Raw genomic sequence first — 26,213 nt, forward strand, 5'->3', positions numbered from 1 at the left:
TTCAAAGTTACCCCTCTTTAAGTTCAGAACCTTTGTTTCTGAATTAACTATGTCACTCTCCATCTTAATGAAGAATTCCACCATATTATGTTTAGTTTGTTGGGATCAGCCAAAAGGTTAAAGAATGGCTTGCTAAGAAACACTGGAGTAAAGTTCAAAATCCACACTAATCAAGTGTAGCATCCATACTAAACTGTTGCAGTTCATCAATATTTCTGGGATCCTTTGCATGAACAGACCTCTTCAGGTCATGCCACAGCATTTCAATTGGACTAAGGTCTGTATTCTGATTTGGCCATTCCAAAACACATATTTCCTTTTTTACCATTCTGTTACTGATTTACTCTAGTGTTTCAGATCGTTGTCTTGTTGCATCATCCAACTTCTATTAAGTTTCAGGTGATGGACCACTGTACTGACATACTCCTGTAAAATATTGTGATACAATTTTGAATTCATTGTTCCCTCAATGATTGCAGGCTGTCCAGGCCCTGAGACAGCAAAGCAGCGCCAAACCATAATGCTCCTTCACCATGCTTCACAATTGAGATGAAGTTTTGGTGTTGGTGTGCAGTGTCCCTTTTCCTCTAAACATAACGGTGTGCACTTCTGCTAGAAAGTTCAACTTCTGTCTCATCTGTTCATAGAACATTGTTTCAGAAGCATTGTGGAACATCCAACTGGTCTTTTGCAAATTTGAGACGTGCAGCAATGCTTTTTTTTTGGAGCGCAGCAGTTTCAATAGTTTAACAGTTTCATTTAATATCCAAATTGTATACAATTTGCATCCTGAAATTCATTTCCTTCGCAGGCATCCATGAAAACAGAACAGTGCCCCAAAAAAATGAATGACAGTTATATGTTAGAACCCCCAAAGCCCCCCAACTCCCTTCTTACACGCAGAAGCAGCAGCCAAGCAATCACCCACTTCCACAGAAGAAGCATCAGCACCCTCCACCCACCAAGCGTGCAATAGCAAGGCCCCCAATAAAGACCATGATCTGCAGTACAACAACAACTAATTGTTCACCCAACAATTCGACCTGCCATAGGCTCTCTCTCCCTAATAAAAAGAGGTGTTCCCTTTCACAGTGGGGAGGAGGAGACCATAACAAAACAACTGGCTGACTTACAGAGTTGAAAGTCTGTCACGTTGCTTTTTTCCCCTATGCTCTGTGACCTGAGAATCAGCAACAATTTCTCAGCAACCAACAAGACAGAGCACAACTCACAGAGCTTGCCGTCTCAGTTTGCTGTTCCTGGTAGAAACATAGAAAGCATGTAGCACAATACAGGCCCTTCGGTCCACAAAGCTGTGCCGAACATGTCCGTATCTTAGAACCACCTAGGCTTTACCCATAGCTCTCTATTTTTCTAAGCTCCATGTAGCCATCCAGGAGTCTCTTAAAAGACCCTATCATTTAGCACCACCTCCGGCAGCCCATTCCACGCACTCACCACTCTCTGCGTTTATATAAAAAAACAATTAACTAACTTACTAACTTACCCCTGACATCTCCTGTACCTACTTCCAAGCACCTTAAAACTATGCCCTTTCGTGCTAGCCATTTCAGCCCTGGAGGAAAAGCCTCTGACTATCCACATGATCAATGCCTCTCATTATCTTGTGCACCTCTGTCAAGTCACCTCTCATCCTCTGAGGCTCCAAGGAGAAAAGGCTGAGTTCACTCAACCAATTCTCATAAGGCATGCTCCCCAATCCAGGCAGCATCCTTCTAAATCTCCTCTGCACCCTTTCTATGGTTTCTGCGTCCTTCCTATAGTGAGGCGACCAGAATTGAGCACAGTACTCCAAGTGGGTCTGATGTTCCGTTGTCTCCCGTGACTCCTCAGTAGACGGCGTCAGCTTAGAATCAGCCCATCCACATGGCTGTGAAACCTCGGAACTGCGAAGATGCGCTGGTCTTCTAAGCCATGTCCTTGGGATATTGAAAGGTGGCTAGTCATGAAACATTGAGGGCATGTCTCACCAATGCAAAGAAGTGAAGTCTGAGTGTAACTCCAGGTCAGGATCTTCAAGAGAACCCTATCCACCCTGAAAGTGAAAAGGGGCGACATCAAAGGTAGAAATTAAGCTGCTTTCATAGATGAACATGAAGGAGTTGCAATTTTGCGCCATCATGACTTCACCTCCGCCTATGTGGTGTCCTTCTATGAACATTCTTGTTCAGTGTTTTTCTTATAGTAGACATGTAAACAGAAACTTCAGCAAGTTCTAGAGATTTTTGCAGGTCTTTTCCTGTTATCCTTGGCTACTTTTTCACCTCCTTCAGCGTTGTACCTCTGCTCTTGGTGGCATCTTTGCAGGACTCCCACTCCTAGGGAGTGTACTGAATTTCCTCTATTTGTAGACAGTTTCTCTTGCTATGGACTGATGAACACTCGGTTCTTTAGAAATGCTTTTGTAGCCTTTTCCAGCTTCATGCATCTCTACGATTCTTCTTCTAAAGTTCTTCCTTTGAAGGTTATTTTGATCGAGACATGGTGCACATAAACAGATCTTTCTTGAGATGAGCAGGCTCTGTCAGTAACCTGATTTAGTCTGTCTTTTTTATAGGACAGGGCACCTCTACAACCCACACCTCCAATCTCATCTCACTGATTGGAACACCTGACTCCAAATAGCTTTTGTAGAAGGCATTACCCCAGAGGTTCACATTCTTTAGACTGTGATTGTTTAAATATTGATGAGAAGAAGTAGAATTGTTTATGTGTTACTAGTTTAGGCAGATTGTGTTTGCCTATTATTGTGACTTGGATGAAGATCAGACCACATTTTATGTGTAATTAATGCAAAAAACAAGGTAATTGCAAAATTCACAATCTTTTTCTTGCAACTGTAGCTCAGTGCTTCACAGAAACCAGCCTCTGCTCCATTTACTCTGTATATGCTTCTCACTGCTTCAGTAAAGCAGCCAACATAATCAAAGTCCCCACTCCCCCTGAATGTTCTCTTTTCGCCCCCACTCCCATTGTGCAGAAAGTACAGACCAAAAAGCGCATAGCACTGAGCTGAAAGGCATAAGATTATTGAATGGTCTGATGCGAGTTTTAATACTAGGGATAAGATGGGCCCTTGACTTCACAATCTACCCTTTGCACCTTATCATCTGCACTGCACTTTCTTTTTAACCATAACATTCTATACCGCATTTTGTTTTACCTTGTACTACCTCAGTACATTGTTGTAATAAACTGATATGTATGAACAGTATTGAAGGTAAGTTTTTCATTCTGCTTTGGTACACATGGCAATAATAAACCCAAGTGCAAAAAAGGCACAATCGGAGACAATTCCATAGAAGTGCAAGGGTTGATCTGTATTGTTCTGTTGTTAAGGTAGGGTTAGGTAGGTCAATTCAAGAACCTGATAATTGCAGGAAACGAGTTAATCCTGAACATAGTGGTGTGGGTTTCAGCTTTTGTACCTCCTGCCTGACAGTAGCTCAGATGGCAGGGACTGTTGAGGCTGTCCTGCCTTCTTGAGGCATCACTTCTTGTCGGTGGTGGGAAAGCTGTCGCCTGTGATAGAGTGGGCTGTGACCACTACTCTTTAAAGCCTCTGGTATTTCTATGCATTTGAATTGCTATATCAGGCTACAATAGAACTGTTCAGGATACTTTCAACAGTGCGTCTGTGGAAGGTTGTTAGAATCTCCTTAAGCTCCTAAAAGTTGAGGCGATGGCTGGTCGTCTTCACGTTTGCATTGGCATGCTGAGTCAATGCTGTTTAATTTACCTCATAAAAAGCATTGTGGAATACCTGGTTTCAGCTTGCAGCATAATAATGTCATTACTGGGGAAAGGAGAAGCTGCTCCATTTTAATGGGCTCCGATAGCAAAGGGGCCCTTCAAGTGGGTTTCAGAAGCAAGGAACTTCTTGAACGGAAGTGTAGTGTTATTGCATTGGTTTCAGAGTTAAGAGTGCTTGCTCCACCAGTGAAGGAATTTGAATTCACTAAGTCTGAAATTTTTTTTAAAAGGCAGTGGATGTAATGGTGACAATGAAATTAACCAGTTGTCATTTAAAAAAAAAGTGTTAATATTTATGTGTATGTAATAATGTCCTGAATCCACAATACAATTGACCCTTAACTACACTCTGGGGGAGCGGGTTGGGGAGGCACAAACAAACTTCATAATTTCAGATTGGGGCATAATGCTGTCCTTGTTAGGGTTGCCTGTGTCTTACCAGAAAAAGAAAATTACTCAAACTAGGCATAATGTCAATTCAAAAGCGGAGCAGTTGATCAGACCTTTATATTGGCAGGAGGAGAGAGAGCAGCGCGCCGCGCGTGCGCAGCCCTCTGGTGAAAAATGATATCGTATCCGTTAAATAGGGGTCGTGGACAATTCTGATTTGATGGAGACAGACGTGAAAGCACAGAGGAACATCTGGAAAAATTTCTGAAATGCTCGTTCGCTGCTGTTGTTACTGCGCGGTCAGGACTCTTTCGGAGGGAAGGCCCCAAAATCCCCGGCTTTGCCTGCTGTTGGCGACTGAGATGGAGGTCAAATCGTTCGGATAGAGATGGCGCTCAGAGCTTGAAGTTTTCGATGACTCAGAGTCGGACCGTGGTCGGGTATGGCAGGGAGAGTTTTTCTTCCTTCTCCCGTCTGCATGAGATGTGGGACATTTGAGAGACTTTGAACTTTTGCTGTGCTCATGGACTTCTTCATCAAGTTATGGTATTGTTGCACTGTTGTAACTAGATGTTATAATTATGTGGTGTTGTTAGTTTTTTTTCAGTCTTGGTCTGTCCTGTGTTTTGTGATATCACACTGGAGGAAATATTGTATCATTTCTTAATGCATGCATTATTAAATGACAATAAAAGAGGACTGCGTGTCTTCATAATCATATATAAGGGTGGTCAGTGACTGCATTAGCAATTTAGCATCTCATCAATAGTGGGAGTCATTTCCAAAGGATTAGGAGTAATGCAGTAGCTGTTAAAAGCTGTAATTTGGCAAGATTTTAGTGAAGAGTGGAAGTAAAACAATTAACAGTATTCTGTATTGCTTTGGGGGCTGTAAGGAGGTGGGAAAAGATTGAAGTATTACCAATAAAACTGATGATCTATTAAGTTGCAAAGAATTGTGTTTGGTAGGAGCCATTCTATAGATGTGGCTGTAAATAGGATCTAGTTTCAGCATATTTGAGAGATGAGGAAAATGGATTGGAGATGGTAATAGTGGATGGGATAAAAATAGCAGAAAGAAAGGATATTTGTCTGGAAGCATGGGATTTGGGATATGGTAGTCTGAGTGGAGGATCAGGGGAAGCAAGGATTTCAATAAATAGAAAATAAATTAACAGAAGAGAGTAGGAATAAGTGGTTCATTTTTGGTTTGGCAGGTTGCAAATAGTGGTGAACTGCCAGGACCCGTGCCAGGATCTCGCTGCATAACTTTTTTTCCCCAAAATTACTGATGGTGCAGCGATAACTATAAAGGTAGTTGATGAGGCTACATTGGAATTTTGACAGGTAGGTGGCAGATGGAATATAATACAGGGAGAACAGACTGTTCACTTTTACAAACTATGGAGACATGGAACTTGACAAATTGGGTAATATTGGTGTTCCGATGCCCCTCGAGTGCTCTTGTATATACATCAACGTGTTAATGTTAATATGTTGATACAGTAAGTAATTAGAGTAAGGTAAATGTTATGAGAACTCAGTATTTGTTATGAAAAGTCTGGAATTTAAAAATATGAAGTTTTGCTTGTATTTATATAGGACGTTGGTCTGTTTAGGTCCTTTTACCCAGGAAAGGGTATTCTTGCTTTAACGCAAGTGTAGCAAAGGTTAAATGGAACCTGTAAAAAAAAAATCTTAGGAACACTCACAATGCACTGGAGGAACTCAACAGGTCAGTCAGCATCAGTTGAAAAGATTAGTCGACGTTTCAGGCCGAAACCCTTCGTCAGGACTGAAGGAGAACTTTGGGGAAGGTTTGAAGAATGCTGGTAGTTGAAAAAAACAGTAATTTTAAAGACAGAGGGGTGGGGGAGAGGAAGCAGGGAGGTGATTGGCAGGAGAACAATGCGAAGTAGTAGAAGGAGGCAGAACTATGAGGGAGGTGATGTAAAATAGGGATAGAGGAAGGGAGGGGGAGGGAATTACCGGAAGTTGAAGAATTCTATGTTCATACCAAGGGGCTGGAGACTACTTAGACGGTATATGAGGTGTTGCTCCTCCAACCTGAGTTTAGCCTCCTCATGGAAGTAGAGGAGGTCATGTATGGACATATCTGAATGGGAATGGGAAGCAGAGTTGAAGTGGGTGGCTACCGGGAGATCCTGTCTGTTGTGGCGGACGGAGTGGAGGTGCTCGACGAAGCAGTCCCCCAATCTGCGTCGGGTTTCACCGATGTACAGGAGGCCGCACCGGGAGCACCAGGTGCAATAGATGACCCCAACAGATTCACAAGTGAAGTGTTGCCTCACCTGGAAGGGCTGTTTGGGGCCTTGAATGGTGGCAAGAGAGGAGGTGTAGGGACAGGTGTAGCACTTACGCTTACAGGGATAAGTGCTGGGTGGGAGATCCGTGGGGATGGATGTGCGGATAAGTGAGTCGCGGAGGGATCGATCCCTGCGGAAAGCGGAGAGGGGTGGAGAGGGAAAGATGTGCTTAGTGGTGGGGTCCTGTTGAAGGTGGTAGAAGTTCGGAGGATAATGTGCTGGATCCAGAGGCTGGTGGGGTGGTAGGTGAAGACAAGGGGAGCTCTGTCCCTGTTGTGGTGGCGGGAGGATGGGGTGAGGGCCGAAGTGGGGGAAATGGAGGAGATGTGGGTGAGGGCATCATTGATGACGGCAGAAGGGAAACCATGATCCTTAAAGAAAGAGGACATTTGAGATGTCCTGGAACGGAAAGCCTCATCCTGGGAGCAGATGCAGTGGAGACGGAGGAATGGGGAATGGCATTTTTGCATGTGGCAGGGTGGGAAGAGGTATAGTCGAGGTAGTTATGAGAGTCAGTGGGCTTGTAGAAGATGTCAGTGGAGAGTCTGTCTCCAGAGGTGGAGACCGAGACATCGAGAAAGGGGAGAGAAGTGTCCGAGATAGACCAAGTGAATTTGAGGGCTGGGTGGAAGTTTGAAGTAAAGTCGATGAAATTGACGAGCTCAGCTTAAAGGTTTACAGGCCAAGCAATCAATCTTTGAAATTTAATCCTATAAATCTTGATGCTATTTCAATGATATTTTTGAGAAAAATTTGAGAAGGCAAAGCTAAAGTTGGATGTATCAGTATTACAGTGGAGTAAAGGGAGTTACAGAGGCATGAGCAAGGAGCTGGCCGGAATTGACTGATGCTTTGCCGTCATCCCTGCCAGTGGAATTTTCCAATGGTTGGAATACCTGGGAGTAATACGGAAGGCACAGGATATATAAATCCCAAAGAGGAAGAAATGTTCTAAAGTCAGGATGACATAACCATGGTTAACAAGAGATGTCAAAGCCAACATAAAAGCCAAAGAGGGGGCATATAATAGAGCAAAATTAGTAGGAAGTTAGAGGATTGGGAAGCTTTTAAAAACCAACAGAAGACAATTTTTAAAAAGTCATAACGAAGGAAAGGATGGAATATGAAGTTAAGATGGCGAATAATATGAAAGAGGATACCAAAAGTTTCTTCAGCTACCTGAAGTGTAAAAGAGAGGAGAGAATAGATATCGGACCACTGGAAAACAATGCTGGAGAGGTAGTAATGGTGGGCAAGGAAATGGCGGATGAATGGAATAACTATTTTGCATCGGTCTTCACTGTGAAGATACTAGCAGTATGCTGGAAGTTCGAAAGTGTCGGGGCAGAAGTGTGTGAAGTTGTCATTACTAGGGAGAAGGTTCTTTGGAAACTGTAAGGTCTGAAGGTTGATATCAAAGTTACTAAGAGTGTTTTTGTTCAAGTGGTACAGCAGGGTTGCAGTGTGTCTTGAGGGGAGAAACACTATGTGTAATTGCCAGCCATAACCCTCACATTTTGCTGCTCAATGAGTGAAAGGATGTTGGGGGGGGGCGTGGTTGGAATTGTGTCTGGAGGTAATGAGACCACCACCTGTGTAAAGTTAGTTATCTAAAACTGAATGAGTCACCTGGACCAGATGGTATATGCCTCAGGGTGCTGAAAGAGATTGAAGAGGCATTAGTAGTGATCTTTCAAGAATCAATGAATTCTGGCATGGTTCTGGACAAATAAAAAAATTGCAAATGTCCCTCCAATCTTTAAGAAGGGAGAGAGGCAGAAGAAAGGAAATTATAGGCCAATTAGTCTGACCTCAGTGGTTGGGAAAATGATGGAGTCAATTGTTAAGGATGTGGTTTCAGGAGACTTGGAGGCACATGATCAGCATGGTTTCTGTAAGAGAAAAGCTTGCCTGACAAAAGAATTTCTTTAGCCAGTGAGTGGTGGATCTGTGGAATTTGTTGCCACAGGCTGCTGTGAAGACCAAGTCATTGGATACATTTACAAAGATTGATGGATTCTTGATTAGTCGGGGCATGAAAGGATATGGGGAGAAGGCAGGAGATTGAGACTGAGAGGGTAAATGGATCAGCCATGACAAAATGGTGGAGCAGACTTGATGGGCCAAGTGGCCTAATTTTGCTCCTATGTCTTATGGTCTTATTTAATAATTTTCTGTACAAACTCACAAATGTTCTATATTGGTGTGAAAACACTTTCTACAGAGGCATTTCATAGTCTAGTTAGTAAATTGGTCTGACATAATATTCCCATCCAGTACAACAGTAACAGATACTCTTTTAACAGAATGTTAGATTTTGCAGTTGTTTTATCCAAATGAAAGATTCAGGGTGTTGAAAGACAGATTAATACTTTGCTGTTTAATGGTTATTAAAAGTTGGTAATAACTTTGGGAGTTCCTAATCGGCATCAGAGTTACTAATAGTGTTTCTCTTCAAGTGGTACAGTAGGGTTGCAACACGTCTTGAGGTGAGAAACATTTTGCTGGTCATTTACGAGAAGGGTCAGGGTTATGGCTTCTAGTGAGTGGAAGGATATGAGAGTAAGTGGGGGGGGGGAATTGTGTCTGGAGGTAAAGGGACCACCAGCTGTGAAGTTATTTAACTAAAACTGAATGTGAAGTTATTAACTAGTATGTTTAAATTCACAGGCAATGTTTGATTCTGTGCTTTTATTCCCTGTTAAGATCCTGAGGCTGCAAGAACAGCAAACACCAAGATCACCACCACACTTGGCCTGGTGGTTCATGCAGCAGGTAATGGTTATGCCCTGTGATAACTTTAAAAGCACTGGGTCAGTGCTGCTTTCATTCTTTCTAAAATGCTCTTTCAGGGATCCTGCCCAGATCTGTACTTAACATAGTAAGCAGTAGTTTGATTAGGTCACGAGAAAAATATTCTCAGGTTTTTGAAGCTCTGGGTTTTTAAGGAACATGGATCTTTCATGTTCTCGTACTCAAGTCACAAAGTCAATGTGCAGCTAAAGTTGTTAATCTTCATTGCAAAAGAATGGAGAACAGTAAACTTGCTGCAATTAAATAAGGATTTGCTTGGAATACAGTATTCAGTTTTAGTCTCCTTCCCTAAAGAAGAGTAGACTTGATTTAATAGAGGCTCTCCAATTTGACTTTTAGGAAGGATAAGGGGGCTGTATCATGTGGAGAATTGAATAAATACATCTATAATACCTTGAACAGAAAAGTAGAAGTGGTCTCATTAAAACATAATTTTGAATAGCTTGGCCAAGATGGATGCTGAGGTAAGTATAGAGTTGGGGTCAGTCAAGGGTGAGGAGCCCACCTTTATAAGTGAAATGAGGAACTTTTTTGCTGGAGGCAGATTCTCTGACTCGGGTGGCAGTGAATCATCAGTATGTTGGAGGCTGAGATGAGTGGGTTTGTGCATGGAAGAATCTAATGACATGGAAATGAGAGAAAGTGAAGGAATATTTTCTATGTTCTTGAGCAATGTATGTGTTGCTGCTTCAGACTTGTGAGTCCTGTTTTTATTACTGAAATCACAGCACTCGATAATGGAGACTAACCAGTGTATCAGGCAATTGTCTCTATGCTAACTAAATGGGGTGGGTGGAACTTTCAGTTAGCACCCCTTTTTGTCCATTGCCCTGCAAATAAGTGGGAGTTTTGCTAGGAAATATTGGGAGTCTTGTAAGTACTCTTGTCAAAACTAAACATATTCAAATTTAATTTAGCTAGTTAAAGATAAACAAATTTAGATTTGGGCGTCTTAGATTAATTAAGCACCACAGACTATAATTTATTGTTACACCTAAATAACTATAATTTGCTCAGTGCTCCAGTAAATACTTTTGTTACATTTAATTTTTTTGTGTAATGCACCCTGAGGAGTTGTACTTTAAGCAATTTTCTCTGTCCAAAATAGAAAAGGCCAGTACCTTTTCTATTTTGTTACTATGTGGGACCAGTGAAGTCTGTAGTTGCAGATTGATTATCCATCTGGATGAAGCTCTACTGACTGAGGCCTTAATCTTTTCAGGTGCACAAGACATAACTTTAAAAGATGTCCATGCTGCTTGACTTCAGATACTGTTTACCTATGTAAATCAGGGTTCTGAAAAAGACAAGCATGATTGTTTACTTAGTGTAATTAAGAATAATGTCATTTATGTAAGGATATGATTTTTAACCCATTGTTTCCTTTCTGCTTATTAATTCCATGTTAGAATTCTAAGTGGTCTATGTACAGTAATCCAGTTGACCACTCAGTGATGTATTCTGTAATAAATAGCTTAGTTGAGCAAGCTGTAAGTAACAATAATTATTATTGATTTGTCTTATTCCCATTGCAGGGAGTAATTGGGTAGAACTCAGCAATTCTCTCTTCTGTATTTCCCACATTTCCCTATTGTAATAGGCCTAATCTATTCCTTTTCCTTACAGCGGATGGCATTGCCTTGGGTGCAGCAGCTTCCACATCACAGACGAGTGTACAGTTGATCGTATTTGTAGCTATTATGTTGCACAAAGTAAGTTTTGGAAAAATGGATTTCATTTATTACTGCATTGCGTATGAGGGTTTGAGAAATGTTCAGTGATCGGGTCTAGTAGATCCTATCTAAAAGGAAAAATGGATACATTAATAAAGTAGACTGGTAATTCAGTGGGCTGATTTAAATGGTTATGGTGCTACAGGATTTGCCTATAGCCTGTGCTGGAAGTGGTGTACAGACCTACTAGGTAAATTAAAATATAAAGGTTGCGGATTATCAGCGGTCCCCAACCACCGGGCCGTGGACTGGTACCGGGCCGCAGAGCATGCGCTACCGGGCCGCGAGGAAGCGATATGATTTGGTCAGCTGCACCTTTCCTCATTCCCTGTCACGGCCACTGATCAGCCATTATGCATGTGAGGTCATGACCCGCGCATCATCCGTGTCAGGGCGGGAAGGCGATCAACTCCTCGAGCTTGCAAATGACGATGGGCTGAAAAATATGTTTGACATAACATCTCTGTCGGCATTTTGGATCAAAGTCAAGGCTAAATATCCTGAGATAGCCATGAAAGCACTGAAAACGTTGCTTCCATTTCCAACATTTTTCTGCGAAGCGGAGTTTTCTGCAATGAAAACTAAACTGCGGAATAGACTGGACATCAGGAACCCCGTTCGAGTATCGCTGTCTCCCATCACCCCTCAATAGGACGGTGTTGTTGCAGGGAAACAAGCCCAGAGCTCCCACTGATTCAGCGATATTGGTGTGTTGCAATGATTTTATATATTCATACGGGGAAAATATTTGCTATGCGTTTAATATCCAAATATTACTTAAAATGTTACGATGCTACTGACTTATAAGTGACTTAAATAACCACATAACAATTACAGTACGGAAACAGGCCATCTCTCCCCTTCTAGTCCGTGCCGAACGCTACTCGCACCTAGTCCCACTGACCTGCACTCAGCCCATAACCTTCCATTCCTTTCCTGTCCATATACCTATCCAATTTTTCTGTAAATGATCGTATCGAACCTGCCTCTACCACTGCTACTGGAAGTTCGTTCAACACTTACTTACTTCAAGCTCCCCTGATAATTGACTTATCATTATATCCATGCGAGGAAAATATGCGCTGTGTTCAATATTAAATTCGTTAGATAAACCTTTTTAGAAACAAAATTGAGTGTATTACCCACTTATCACCTATATTCCGGTAGTGATTAACACCCACCCCCACGAACAGAATCGCCAAAAAGGATTTGCTCCGGGGGGTGGGGGTGGGGGGTTCGGCAGGTCACGACGCGCATGCGCATTGGTGCCCACGCAAGGCTTCATGGTCATTGTAGTCTTTTGGGTAAACAACGCATTTGACTGCTACTCTTGTTCATTGGCAACCCTACTCTTCTCTCCCCCCCCCCCCCGTTCGGCAAAAGTATTGCCAATATTAAACCGGTCCGCAGTGCAAAAAAGGTTGGGGACCCCTGATTTAAGTGATGAGTGAACGGTTACCACAGAATAGAAAAGCAGAATATTTACTTAAGTGAAAGAAGCATTAATGTTAGTGTTTGTTGGAACTTACACCACAATGGTACACCACAAATTAAGAGGCAAATAAGAAGGCGAGTGATGTGTGACCACATTGAGAACCACTATCTCGGGGTATTAATAGATTGCTACTGAAGTGTCCTGCATTCCACTGGTGCACATATTGCTCCACCGCTTGTACATATTTAATTCCGCAAGGTTTTCTCGTGCACTCTACTGGCTTGCACACATTTTATCTTTTGACTCATGCACCACTGCATGTATATATTTTTCTTGATGCTCTGCCAGCTTGCACATTTAATCGCCTGGCTTGCACATAGCTGTATGGCTTGTGCTTCGTTTTTACAAATCCGATTTACAAAATAGTAACAGGGTAATTCTTCACTCCTAATTCTCATTGTGACAATATTGAAGCCAAAACTAATATTTCTCTCAGACAATTTGGAGCTCGAGGAAGTTCTTACCCCTTTTATTGCATGCTAAAAATTCCACTTTGCCTTTGATTGGTTTCAAGTCCTAAATCTTTGTAACCATGCTTGCCGACTCCGCCACTTGTTACATTTTAATGTTTTAATCCAAGGTTCTTTGTGAAGTCTGGAAAGAGGTAGAAAACTTGTTCTTTCATGATTATTTTATTAAGTGTTGTTAGAACAAAGAAAAATTGAGACAGACAGTGACAGAGGTCTACGAAACAGATGGAGAAAGGGACTAAGATTAAGATGGCAGTTAACTATTTTATACGCAGATAAGCAAAAACTCCATTCAACTTTGTAGATGGGAGTAAATCAATGAGAGCACTTATTCCAACACTGCAGAACAAAGACACTTCCAGAGCTTTCTAGAACTACACTTTCTATAGCCACAGGGGGACATAATTTGTTACGTATGTAAGTAATTACATTTGTATATAAAATACAAGCAGATAATTGTTAGACTGCAAAGAAAATAACAATTAAACAGTCTAATCTAAGAATTAAACAGTCCGATCCAACAATATGGACTTTATTCAAGTCTATATAGATTTCTTCCTAATGTCCCGTATAGCAGATTTGAATAGTTGGGTCTCATGGGATTCATGGGGAGCTAGTGCAGTGGATAGTGGATTCAGGATTGGCTTGATAGGTAGAGGGTGATGGTTGAAGGCCAGTCCTCTGACTGGAGATCTGAGTCTGTGATGGGACCTCTGTTACTCATTATTAATGCAATGGTTTGGAATGTAATGGACGTACATTGCACAATTAGCAAGTTTGTTGATGATACTAAATTAGAGGGTCTTGTTGATGGTGAAGCAGGTTACAATGAATTGCCAAGAGATCCTGATCAGCTAGGGAGATGGCTGAAGAATGCAAAATGAATTTCAACCTGAATAAGTGTAGATGATGCATTTTGGGCAGTCAAACCGTGGTAAGACCGATACAGTGAATGGCACGGCACTGACGAGTGATCATAGTTGGGAGCTGAACATACAAGGGTACACATTGTATCGAAAGGACAGGCAGGTAAGCGGTGGGATGGGGTGATACAGGATCGGGAGATGTAGAATCCTAGTGGGTAGAGTTAAGAAACTGTAAGGGTTAAAAGGCCTTAATGGGGAGTTATATTCAGGTCTCTGAACAGTAGCCAGGATGTGGGATACAAATTACAATGGGAGATAGAACATGTGTGAAGGAAGGCAATGTACAATAGTCATGGGGATTTTGACATACAGGTAGATTGGGGAAATCACTTTGGTGTTGTGGAATAGAGGGACTTGGAAGTTCAAGTGCACAGTTGCTAAAGGTGGCCATGCAAATAGAAAAGATGGTGAAGCCACTTAGCACGCTAGCCTTTGTCAGGGCTTTGAGTTTAGGAGTAGGGATAGTATGTTGCAATTATAAATTGATGGTGAGGCTGTACTTGGAATGTTGCGCACAGCTTTCAAAGTTCAAAATAAATTTATTACCAGAGTACATTTATGTTACTGTATATTACCTTGAAATTTTATCTTTTTGCAGGCATTTGTAGGTAAAAACAAATGCAATGGAATTTTAATAAAGCTGTACATAAACTGATAAACAGCTAATATGCAAAATAAAACAAATCGTGCAATTGAAAATAAGAAAAAAAGAACGAGTTGTAAGAGTCCTTGAATGCAAGTCTGTAGGTTGTGGAATAAGTTTACAGTTGTAGTGAAGTTATCCATGCAGGTTCAGGAGCCTGATGGCTGTAGGGTAATAGCTGTTCCTCAGCCTGAGGCTTCTGTCCCTCCCTCAGCTACCTTGTTATAGGAGACACATTGTTAAGCTGGGGAGGGTGCAGAAGAGATGGTTCCTGGACAAGAGGGCTGAACTGTAGGGAGAGGTTGACTGTGGTGGATCTTTATTCCCTGGAGTGCAGGAGAATGAGGGGTGACTTCAAATGTTGATAAAACCATGAGGGGTATGGATAAGGTGAACAGTCATAGTCTTTTCCTCATGGTTAGGAAGCAAAATAAAAAGGGGGATACAGATGCAGGATAAGAGAGAGGTTTCAGAGACATTAGAGGTAACTTCTTCACACATAGGGTAGTGAGCAGCCAGAGGAAATGGTCAAGGCTGGTACATTGCAATATTTAAATTGCGGTTGTATAGGTGTATGGAGAAGAGGAACTTGGAAGGATATGGGCTGGACACTGGCAATTGGGACTATCAGGGACGGCGTCTGTTTCCATTCTGTAATACTCTGACTTTGACCATACATGTTATGAGCACAGTTTGCCATGTGTCCTCAGTGAGCTGTACCGACACTTTAGCGCTTTGGGTGTACTTAGGGCGCAAGGTTAGACAGGAAATCACGTGATTCATGCAACTGGAAGCAGAGTGTACGGACTGTTTAATGGTGTGCTACAGTTACTGTGTTTTTCCTCTCTGCTTTAGGCTCCAGCTGCTTTTGGTCTGGTTTCCTTCCTTATGCACGCAGGGCTGGAAAGAAATCGAATTAGGAAACACCTGCTGGTATTTGCTTTGGCGGCGCCATTGCTCTCCATGGTCACTTACTTGGGCCTGAGTAAGGTACATAATACTTCTCTGAAAGAAACTTGATATGTATATAGCACTTTATCACCATAACTTTCTTAAGCAGTACACTAAAAAATCACAATGATTGACTTGTAAGTCAGCAACATACATCAATAGTGAATGATTAAGTGATCAAGGTTTAATATGTTTGTAAAATTATTGATCAATACACAAGAAGCACATTTTACTTGTTTGGCATCGAAACCTTTACTATTAAATCAGGTTAATTATCACTGAAATCATGAAATTTATACTTTTGTGGCAGCAGTACAGTGCATGATAAAATTACTATAAGTTAAAAAATAAATAACTAGTGCAAAAGAGGAATAATGAAGCAGTGTTCATGAGTTCATGGGCTGTTTAGAAATCTGGTGGAGGAAAAGAAACTGTTCCTAAAACACTGAGTATGGGTTTTTAAGCTTCTGTATCTCCTCCCCAATGGTAGTAATGAGAAGTGGGCATGTCCCAGATGGTGAAGATCCTCAATGACAGATGTCATCTTGAGGCATTGCCTCTTGGAGATGCCCTTGGTGGGTAGGTTATACCTGTAGTAGAGTTGAAGACACCCTTGGTGGGTAGTTTATACCTGTAGTAGAGTTGAAGATGCCCTTGGTGGGTAGTTTATACCTGTAATAGAGTTGAAGATGCCCTTGGTGGGTAGTTCATATCTGTAATAGAGTTGAAGATGCCCTTGGTGGGTAGTTTATACCTGTAATAGAGTTGAAGATGCCCTTGGTGGGTAGTTTATACCTGTAATAGAGTTGAAGATGCCCTTGGTGGGTAGGCTATACCTGTAGTAGAGTTGAAGATGCCCTTTGTGGGTAGTTTATACCTGTAGTAGAGTTGGAGATGCCCTTAGTGAGTAGTTTATATCTGTAATAGAGTTGAAGGTGCCCTTGGTGGGTAGTTTATACCTGTACTGGAGTTGAAGATGCCCTTGGTGGGTAGGTTATACCTGTAGTAGAGTTGAAGATGCCCTTGGTGGGTAGTTTATACCTGTAATAGAGTTGAAGATGCCCTTGGTGGGTAGATCATACCTGTAGTAGAGTTGAAGATGCCCTTGGTGGGTAGTTTATACCTGTAATAGAGTTGAAGATGCCCTTGGAGATGCCCTTGGTGAGTAGTTTATATCTGTAGTAGAGTTGAAGATGCCCTTGGTGGGTAGTTTATACCTGTAATAGAGTTGAAGATGCCCTTGGTGGGTAGTTTATACCTGTAGTAGAGTTGAAGATGCCCTTGGTGGGTAGTTTACACCTGTAATAGAGTTGAAGATGCCCTTGGTGGGTAGTTTATACCTGTAGTAGAGTTGAAGATGCCCTTGGTGGGTAGTTTATACCTGTAATAGAGTTGAAGGTGCCTCTTTGAGATGCCCTTGGTGGGTAGTTTATACCTGTAGTAGAGTTGAAGTTGCCCTTGGTGGGTAGGCTATACCTGTAGTAGAGTTGAAGATGCCCTTGGTGGTTAGTTTATACCTGTAGTAGAGTTGAAGATGCCCTTGGTGGGTAGTTTATACCTGTAGTAGAGTTGAAGATGCCCTTGGTGGGTAGTTTATACCTGTAATAGAGTTGAAAATGCCCTTGGTGGGTAGTTTATACCTGTAATAGAGTTGAAGATGCCCTTGGTGGGTAGTTTATACCTGTAATAGAGTTGAAGATGCCCTTGGTGGGTAGTTTATGCCTGTAGTAGAGTTGAAGATGCCCTTGGTGGGTAGGCTATACCTGTAGTAGAGTTGAAGATGCCCTTGGTGGTTAGTTTATACCTGTAGTAGAGTTGAAGATGCCCTTGGTGGGTAGTTTATACCTGTAGTAGAGTTGAAGATGCCTTTGTTGGGTAGTTTATACCTGTAGTAGAGTTGAAGATGCCCTTGGTGGGTAGTTTATACCTGTAGTAGAGTTGGAGATGCCCTTGGTGAGTAGTTTATACCTGTAGTAGAGTTGAAGATGCCCTTGGTGGGTAGGTTATACCTGTAGTAGAGTTTAAGATGCCCTTGGTGGGTAGTTTATACCTGTAGTAGAGTTGAGGATGCCCTTGGTGGGTAGTTTATACCTGTAGTAGAGTTGAAGATGCCCTTGGTGGGTAGTTTATACCTGTAGTAGAGTTGAAGATGCCCTTGGTGGGTAGTTTATACCTGTAGTAGAGGTGAAGATGCCCTTGGTGGGTAGGTTATACCTGTAGTAGAGTTGAAGATGCACTTGGTGGGTGGGTTATAGCTGTAGTAGAGTTGAAGATGCCCTTGATGGGTAGTTTATACCTGTAGTAGAGTTGAAGATGCCCTTGATGGGTAGTTTATACCTGTAATAGAGTTGAAGGTGCCTCTTAGAGATGCCCTTGGTGGGTAGTTTATAGCTCTAATAGAGTTGAAGATGCCCTTGGTGGGTAGTTTATACCTGTAGTAGAGTTGAAGATGCCCTTGATGGGTAGTTTATACCTGTAATAGAGTTGAAGGTGCCTCTTGGAGTTGCCCTTGGTGGGTAGGTTATACCTGTAATAGAGTTGAAGATGCCCTTGTTGGGTAGTTTATACCTGTAGTAGAGTTGAAGATGCCCTTGGTGGGTAGAGTTGAAAATGCCCTTGGTGAGTAGGTTATACCTGTAATAGAGTTGAAGATGCCCTTGGTGGGTAGTTTATAGCTCTAATAGAGTTGAAGATGCCCTTGGGTAGTTTATACCTGTAGTAGAGTTGAAGATGCCCTTGGTGGGTAGGCTATACCTGTAGTAGAGTTGAAGATGCCCTTGGTGGGTAGTTTATACCTGTAGTAGAGTTGGAGATGCCCTTGGTGAGTAGTTTATACCTGTAGTAGAGTTGAAGATGCCCTTGGTGGGTAGTTTATACCTGTAGTAGAGTTGAAGATGCCCTTGGTGGGTAGTTTATACCTGTAGTAGAGTTGAAGATGCCCTTGGTGGGTAGTTTTTCCTGTAATAGAGTTGAAAATGCCCTTGGTGGGTAGTTTATAGCTCTAATAGAGTTGAAGATGCCCTTGGTGGGTAGTTTATACCTGTAGTAGAGTTGAAGATGCCCTTGGTGGGTAGGCTATACCTGTAGTAGAGTTGAAGATGCCCTTGGTGGTTAGTTTATACCTGTAGTAGAGTTGAAGATGCCGTTGTTGGGTAGTTTATACCTGTAGTAGAGTTGAAGATGCCCTTGGTGGGTAGTTTATACCTGTAGTAGAGTTGGAGATGCCCTTGGTGAGTAGTTTATACCTGTAGTAGAGTTGAAGATGCCCATGGTGGGTAGGTTATACCTGTAGTAGAGTTTAAGATGCCCTTGGTGGGTAGTTTATACCTGTAGTAGAGTTGAGGATGCCCTTGGTGGGTAGTTTATGCCTGTAATAGAGTTGAAGATGCCCTTGGTGGGTAGTTTATACCTGTAGTAGAGTTGAAGATGCCCTTGGTGGGTAGTTTATACCTGTAATAGAGTTGAAGGTGCCTCTTGGAGATGCCCTTGGTGGGTAGGTTATGTCTGTAATAGAGTTGAAGATGCCCTTGGTGGGTAGTTTATACCTGTAGTAGAGTTGAAGATGCCCTTGGTGGGTAGTTTATACCTGTAATAGAGTTGAAGATGCCCTTCGTGGGTAGATTATAGCTCTAATAGAGTTGAAGATGCCCTTGGGTAGTTTATACCTGTAGTAGAGTTGAAGATGCCCTTGGTGGGTATTTTATACCTGTAATAGAGTTGAAAATGCCCTTGGTGAGTAGGTTATACCTGTAATAGAGTTGAAGATGCCCTTGGTGGGTAGTTTATAGCTCTAATAGAGTTGAAGATGCCCTTGGGTAGTTTATACCTGTAGTAGAGTTGAAGATGCCCTTGGTGGGTAGTTTATACCTGTAGTAGAGGTGAAGATGCCCTTGGTGGGTAGGTTATACCTGTAGTAGAGTTGAAGATGCACTTGGTGGGTGGGTTATAGCTGTAGTAGAGTTGAAGATGCCCTTGGTGGGTAGTTTATACCTATAATAGAGTTGAAGATGCCCTTGGTGGGTAGTTTATAGCTCTAATAGAGTTGAAGATGCCCTTGGTGGGTAGTTTATACCTGTAGTAGAGTTGAAGATGCCCTTGGTGGGTAGTTTATACCTGTAGTAGAGTTGAAGATGCCCTTGATGGGTAGTTTATACCTGTAATAGAGTTGAAGGTGCCTCTTGGAGTTGCCCTTGGTGGGTAGGTTATACCTGTAATAGAGTTGAAGATGCCCTTGTTGGGTAGTTTATACCTGTAGTAGAGTTGAAGATGCCTTTGGTGGGTAGGTTATACCTGTAGTAGAGTTGAAGATGCCCTTGGAGATGCCCTTGGTGGGTAGTTTATGCCTGTAGTAGAGTTAAAAATGCCCTTGGTGAGTAGGTTATACCTGTTGTAGAGTTGAAGATGCCCTTGGTGGGTAGTTTATACCTGTAATAGAGTTGAAAATGCCCTTGGTGAGTAGGTTATACCTGTAGTAGAGTTGAAGATGCCCTTGGTGGGTAGTTTATACCTGTAGTAGAGTTGAAGATGCCCTTGGTGGGTAGTTTATACCTGTAGTAGAGTTGAAGATGCCCTTGGTGGGTAGTTTATACCTGTAATAGAGTTGAAGGTGCCTCTTGGAGATGCCCTTGGTGGTTAGGTTATGTCTGTAATAGAGTTGAAGATGCCCTTGGTGGTTAGTTTATACCTGTAATAGAGTTGAAGATGCCCTTGGTGGGTAGTTTATAGCTCTAATAGAGTTGAAGATGCCCTTGGTGGGTAGTTTATACCTGTAGTAGAGTTGAAGATGCCCTTGGTGGGTAGTTTATACCTGTAATAGAGTTGAAGATGCCCTTGGTGGGTAGTTTATAGCTCTAATAGAGTTGAAGATGCCCTTGGTGGGTAGTTTATACCTGTAGTAGAGTTGAAGATGCCCTTGGTGGGTAGGCTATACCTGTAGTAGAGTTGAAGATGCCCTTGGTGGGTAGTTTATACCTGTAGTAGAGTTGGAGATGCCCTTGTTGGGTAGTTTATACCTGTAGTAGAGTTGAAGATGCCTTTGGTGGGTAGTTTATACCTGTAATAGAGTTGAAGGTGCCCCTTGGAGTTGCCCTTGGTGGGTAGGTTATACCTGTAGTAGAGTTGTAGATGCCCTTGGTGGTTAGTTTATAGCTGTAATAGAGTTGAAGATGCCCTTGGTGGGTAGTTTATACCTGTAATAGAGTTGAAGATGCCCTTGGTGGGTAGTTTATAGCTCTAATAGAGTTGAAGTTACCCTTGGTGGGAGGTTATACCTGTAATAGAGTTGAAGATGCCCTTGGTGGGTAGTTTATACCTGTAGTAGAGTTGAAGATGCCCTTGGTGAGTAGGTTATACCGGTAGTAGAGTTGAAGATGCCTTTGGTGGGTAGTTTATGCCTGTAGTAGAGTTGAAGATGCCCTTGGTGGGTAGTTTATACCTGTAATAGAGTTGAAGATGCCCTTGGTGGTAGTTTATACCTGTAATAGAGTTGAAGATGCCCTTGGTGGGTAGTTTATACCTGTAGTAGAGTTGAAGATGCCCTTGGTGGGTAGTTTTTACCTGTAATAGAGTTGAAGGTGCCTCTTGGAGATGCCCTTGGTGGGTAGGTTATACCTGTAATAGAGTTGAAGATGCCCTTGTTGGGTAGTTTATACCTGTAGTAGAGTTGAAGATGCCCTTGGTGGGTAGGTTATACCTGTAGTAGAGTTGTGGATGCCCTTGGTGGTTAGTTTATAGCTGTAATAGAGTTGAAGATGCCCTTGGTGGGTAGTTTATACCTGTAATAGAGTTGAAGATGCCCTTGGTGGGTAGTTTATAGCTCTAATAGAGTTGAAGTTACCCTTGGTGGGAGGTTATACCTGTAATAGAGTTGAAGATGCCCTTGGTGGGTAGTTTATACCTGTAGTAGAGTTGAAGGTGCCCTTGGTGGGTAGGTTATACCTGTAATAGAGTTGAAGATGCCCTTGGTGGGTAGTTTATACCTGTAGTAGAGTTGAAGATGCCCTTGGTGGGTAGGTTATACCGGTAGTAGAGTTGAAGATGCCTTTGGTGGGTAGTTTATGCCTGTAGTAGAGTTGAAGATGCCCTTGGTGGGTAGTTTATACCTGTAATAGAGTTGAAGATGCCCTTGGTGGTAGTTTATACCTGTAATAGAGTTGAAGATGCCCTTGGTGGGTAGTTTATACCTGTAATAGAGTTGAAGATGCCCTTGGTGGTAGTTTATACCTGTAATAGAGTTGAAAATGCCCTTGGTGAGTAGGTTATACCTGTAATAGAGTTGAAGATGCCCTTGGTGGGTAGTTTATAGCTCTAATAGAGTTGAAGATGCCCTTGGTGGGTAGGCTATCCCTGTAGTAGAGTTGAAGATGCCCTTGGTGGGTAGTTTATATCTGTAGTAGAGTTGAAGATGCCCTTGTTGGGTAGTTTATACCTGTAGTAGAGTTGAAGATGCCCTTGGTGGGTAGTTTATACCTGTAATAGAGTTGAAGGTGCCTCTTGGAGATGCCCTTGGTGGGTAGGTTATACCTGTAATAGAGTTGAAGATGCCCTTTTTGGGTAGTTTATACCTGTAGTAGAGTTGAAGATGCACTTGGTGGGTAGGTTATACCTGTAGTAGAGTTGAAGATGCCCTTGGTGGGTAGGTAGTTGGCAGAGTCCACAACGCTCTGCAGCCTCATTTTATCCTGCTCTTTGGAGGTACTATTGCAGCCTGTGACACAAGCAATCAGAATGCTCTCCACTGTACGTGTATAGAAATTTGCAGGAGTCTTTGGTGACATACCAAGTCTCCTCAAACTGCTGAGGAAGAAACAGAGACCTTTGGTCTGACATGTGATCCAAGATTGGGGCATGGCTGTCTGACCTGCACTCTGTACTCTAGTGGAATTGTCAGTTTATATTATGTAGTAGGACTTTGACCTTCTGTTAAAGTACATGAACAGATGGTTCCTGGCTGAGAGTTTGGAATGCTGCCAAATGAGCCAGGCCATTTCGTGGTTAATCAAAACTATTGTTGATCTGTTATGAAAGTATAACAAGTGAAAAAACGTTTTCCTCATTAAACCATGGGATTCACATATCAGTTCACTGCAAAAGGTTGAGTTTTATTTTTCCATTTATTGTTTGAAATGATGAGACTTCTCTAACTGGAGTGCCATGATTCTGAGCAGTGAGAGGAAGCTCAATTGATATGTGTTAACGTTTTCATTAGTGCTAGGAGCTTTTGTCCCCAAGTAAAATGGATCTCAACGTTGCCTTTCATCTAATTCTGCCCTTCACCTCTTGCTGGGCCACAGATTTATGCTTTGTGTAGCTGGGAAGTCTGCCAACATTTATAACTATTGTAGATGTGAGTCTATGCTGTGATTGTGCAACGTCACAGCCAACTGTCTCTCATGCTTTCTGGCAGGGATAGAAATGAAAGCACATTGTCCTGGGAAACCCTGACTATTTGCAGCCATTGGATTACTTTGTGAAGTGTATGTATTATTTGATGTGCATAGACATGTCAGATGACATTCCCATATTTCCAGTGATGCAGTTAATCTTTGTATTTGGTGAAGGGTGGTTGAGTGAATGAGTTTGGCATGGATTCTGGGAAACTTTGTGAGTGGTGAGTTAAATGTCCGGAATTTTAATTCCCATCTGATCATGTAACCAGGCCTTCAGCTTAACTCCTCATCTTAGATTAGGAGAATGGACAAAGAAGTGGCAGATGGAATAAAGTGTTGGAAAGTCTAGTTAGTTACTGTGGTAGAAGAAGTGAAAGCATAGACTGTTTTCTAAATGGGGAGAAAATTCAGAGAACAGAAGTGCAAAGGGACTTTGGAGTTATCGTGCAGGGTTCCCTAACTTGCAGGTTGAGTTGGTGGTAAGGAAGGCAGACACAATGTTAGCATTCATTTTGAGAGGACTGGAATATAAAAGCAAGGATGTAATGTTGAGGCATTGCAAGGCATTGGTCAGACTGCATGTGGAGTATTGTAAGCAGTTTTGGGCCCCTTATCTGGGAAAAGATGTGCTGGCTTTGGAGAAGGTCCAGAAGAAGTTCACGGGAATGATCCAAGACTGAGAGGGTTTAACGTATGAGGAGCAGTTGATAGTTCTGGCCCTGTACTCGCTGGAGTTTAGGAAAATGAGGGTGGATCTCATTGAAATCTATTAAATATTGAAAGGTTTAAATAGGGTGGATGTGGAAAGAGTGTTTCCTGTACTGGGGATGTCTTGGAGCAGATGGCACAGCCTCAGAATAGAAGGATGTCCCTTTAGAACAGAGATGAGGAGGAATTTCTTTAGCCAGAGATTGGTGAATCTGTGGAGGCCAGGTCATTGAGTATATTTAAAGCAGAGCTTGATAGGTTCTTGATTAGTAATAGTGTCAAAGACTACAGGGAGAAGGCAGGAGAACGGGGTTGAGAGAGATAATAAATTAGCCGTGATGGAATGGCGGAGCAGTCTCAATGGGCTGATTGGCCTATTCTGCTCCTATGTCTTATGGTGTTATGAACAATTGCTCCTCTAATGGTGTAGCATGGATTCAGTGCTACACAGAAGCATTAATGAAGCAGTAGCTGCATTAGTGAAAATTCAGCATCAGTAGAACCCAAACTGACTGCATTCTCCCCGTAAAGGGAGGAGGACGACACTTTACTGTTTATACCAACAGTCTCCCCACAACTCTAAATCCAGATGAAAGATCTCAACCTGAAATGTCAACTGCCTATTTCCCTCTTCAGCTACTACGTGACTACCCGACTTCCTCCAGCAGCTTGCATTTTTTTTTTAACCCTTTGGACCTTTGTTGTGAAAGTAGTTTTGAGAATTGAACATTGTGCTGTGTGTTGCACTCCCTGCAAAGTTAATCCTAATGTGTTTCTTTCTCTTCAATATTTGTTTTTGCAGAGCAGTAAAGAAGCACTTTCAGATGTGAATGCCACTGGAATTGCCATGCTGTTTTCAGCAGGAACGTTCCTTTATGTAGCCACTGTGCACGTGCTTCCAGAGGTGGGTGGCACCAGTCACAGTCACAAAGCAGAGTCAGGTGGGAAGGGACTCAGTCGACTTGAGGTTTGCACCCTTGTCCTAGGCTGCTTGATCCCACTGGTATTGTCAGTGGGTCACCAGCACTGACCAACAGGAATCTGGATAATGAGGGTCTGTCAGCATTCTGGCAGGAACACTACATGCTGACCCTTTGCCTTGTCATTTATCTTTCCTCATGAAATTCAAAGTGAACTAGATGGGAAGTGAAATTGTAAATACATTGGGAGGAATTCTGGCAAAGTAACCATTTTGAAAAGTAAAAGTTTTGTTTAATGTATTGACAAATCTCTGAACTTGTTTCAACTAATGGGAGAATGTAACTTAAATCAAATGGTGTCTGGTTACAAAGGACGAAGCACAGGCACTTATTAAATTAACAGTGAATTTGGATTGCATTAGAGATAATCCAGGATGAGGGAATTAACGCAGGGTTTATGAATATGTTAAATCATTTTTACTGGATTTTATTCTTAATTGTACAGTCTTAAATGGTTTGTTAGCCTGTAAGCTTGGTGCCTGCTAGTTCAATGTCAGTGTTTAAATGATAGGATTTTGACAGGCTAATGTATTTGAGAAGAATTTTTTTGTTGAAAGTGCTTTGTTAATGTATATGGGGTAAGGAAATAAAACAAAATAAACTGTCTGAATCTTTAATTTTAATGATCAAACATATCATACAGTGGTAGATGGGTGTAGGATAACAAAATGTTTCCTAGATCCATAGAAGTGAAATACTACGAATGAAATACCATTGCTATGATTTTGCTGACTTGTGAATATTCATTGTTCAGTTGCTTCGGGTAAACTGAAATCATTCCATGGACAATGGCCTTATTTTTTCAACTCTTTGTACACATTAACAGATCTTGCAGAAATTTTTTTTGTTTTTAAGATGTACATGATAAATAAATTTTTAATAAGTGGTCATTCTTTGTTCTGTACAACTTTTCTTTTATCCCATCTCTTTATAAAGATCTCTTTAAACTGAAAAACATTCTACCTTGACCTCTTCTCCACAAAAACAATGGGAAGGTAACAACAAACCCTTTGAAACCTTGGGGGACTATTGAGTAGATTTTGCTGAGCCACCTCTTTGAAAGAGCTATTAATTGGTAAATTATGGAGTAGGTTCAGTACAGAAACAGCCTCTTCGGCACACTATATCCAATGGGCAATTATTTAATTAGCGATACAGCACGGAATGGGCCCTTTGAGCTTCACCGCAGCAGCAGCCGGTGACAAACCTCATCTAACCCGAACTTAATCTCGGGACGATTTACAATGATTAACCATTTTCGTACGGTGGGAGGAAACAGGGCAACACCCACGCATTTCATGGAGAGGACATACAGAGACTCCTTACAGAACGACACAGGAATTGGAACTCGGAATATTGTTGCGCTAACCACTACACTACCGTGGTGCTGTAACTCTATCTGAAGTAGTCCCAAGCACAGCAGGTTCTGCAGGTGTTGGAAATCTTGAGCAACATGCAGAAAATGCTGGTGGAACTCAGCAGGTCAGGCAGATCTGTGGAGAGAGTAACCAGTTGACTAACTTATTGAATTCCTCCTGCATGTTGTGCATATTGCTATAGAAGTTGCACTTTCCTGCATTTAGCCCACATTTTCAATGCCTTGGTGATTTAAGTG

General features: G+C 42.0%; 1 protein-coding gene across 1 annotated transcript in view; it reads left to right on the forward strand.

The window, feature by feature from the left end:
• slc39a9 (solute carrier family 39 member 9) overlaps window positions 1–25,488 on the forward strand; it is a 61,405-nt gene extending 35,917 nt beyond the window's left edge. The window contains exons 4-7 of the mRNA XM_072264230.1: window positions 9,197–9,265; window positions 10,931–11,016; window positions 15,427–15,561; window positions 24,421–25,488. Of these exons, the coding sequence (XP_072120331.1) occupies window positions 9,197–9,265; window positions 10,931–11,016; window positions 15,427–15,561; window positions 24,421–24,648 (518 nt within the window). The 3' untranslated portion in view covers window positions 24,649–25,488. The remainder of the gene's footprint in view (window positions 1–9,196; window positions 9,266–10,930; window positions 11,017–15,426; window positions 15,562–24,420) is intronic.
• Window positions 25,489–26,213: the final 725 nt, after the last annotated feature.

The sequence above is a fragment of the Mobula birostris genome, chromosome 1, assembly GCF_030028105.1.
Source record: "Mobula birostris isolate sMobBir1 chromosome 1, sMobBir1.hap1, whole genome shotgun sequence".
NCBI lineage: Eukaryota > Metazoa > Chordata > Chondrichthyes > Myliobatiformes > Myliobatidae > Mobula > Mobula birostris.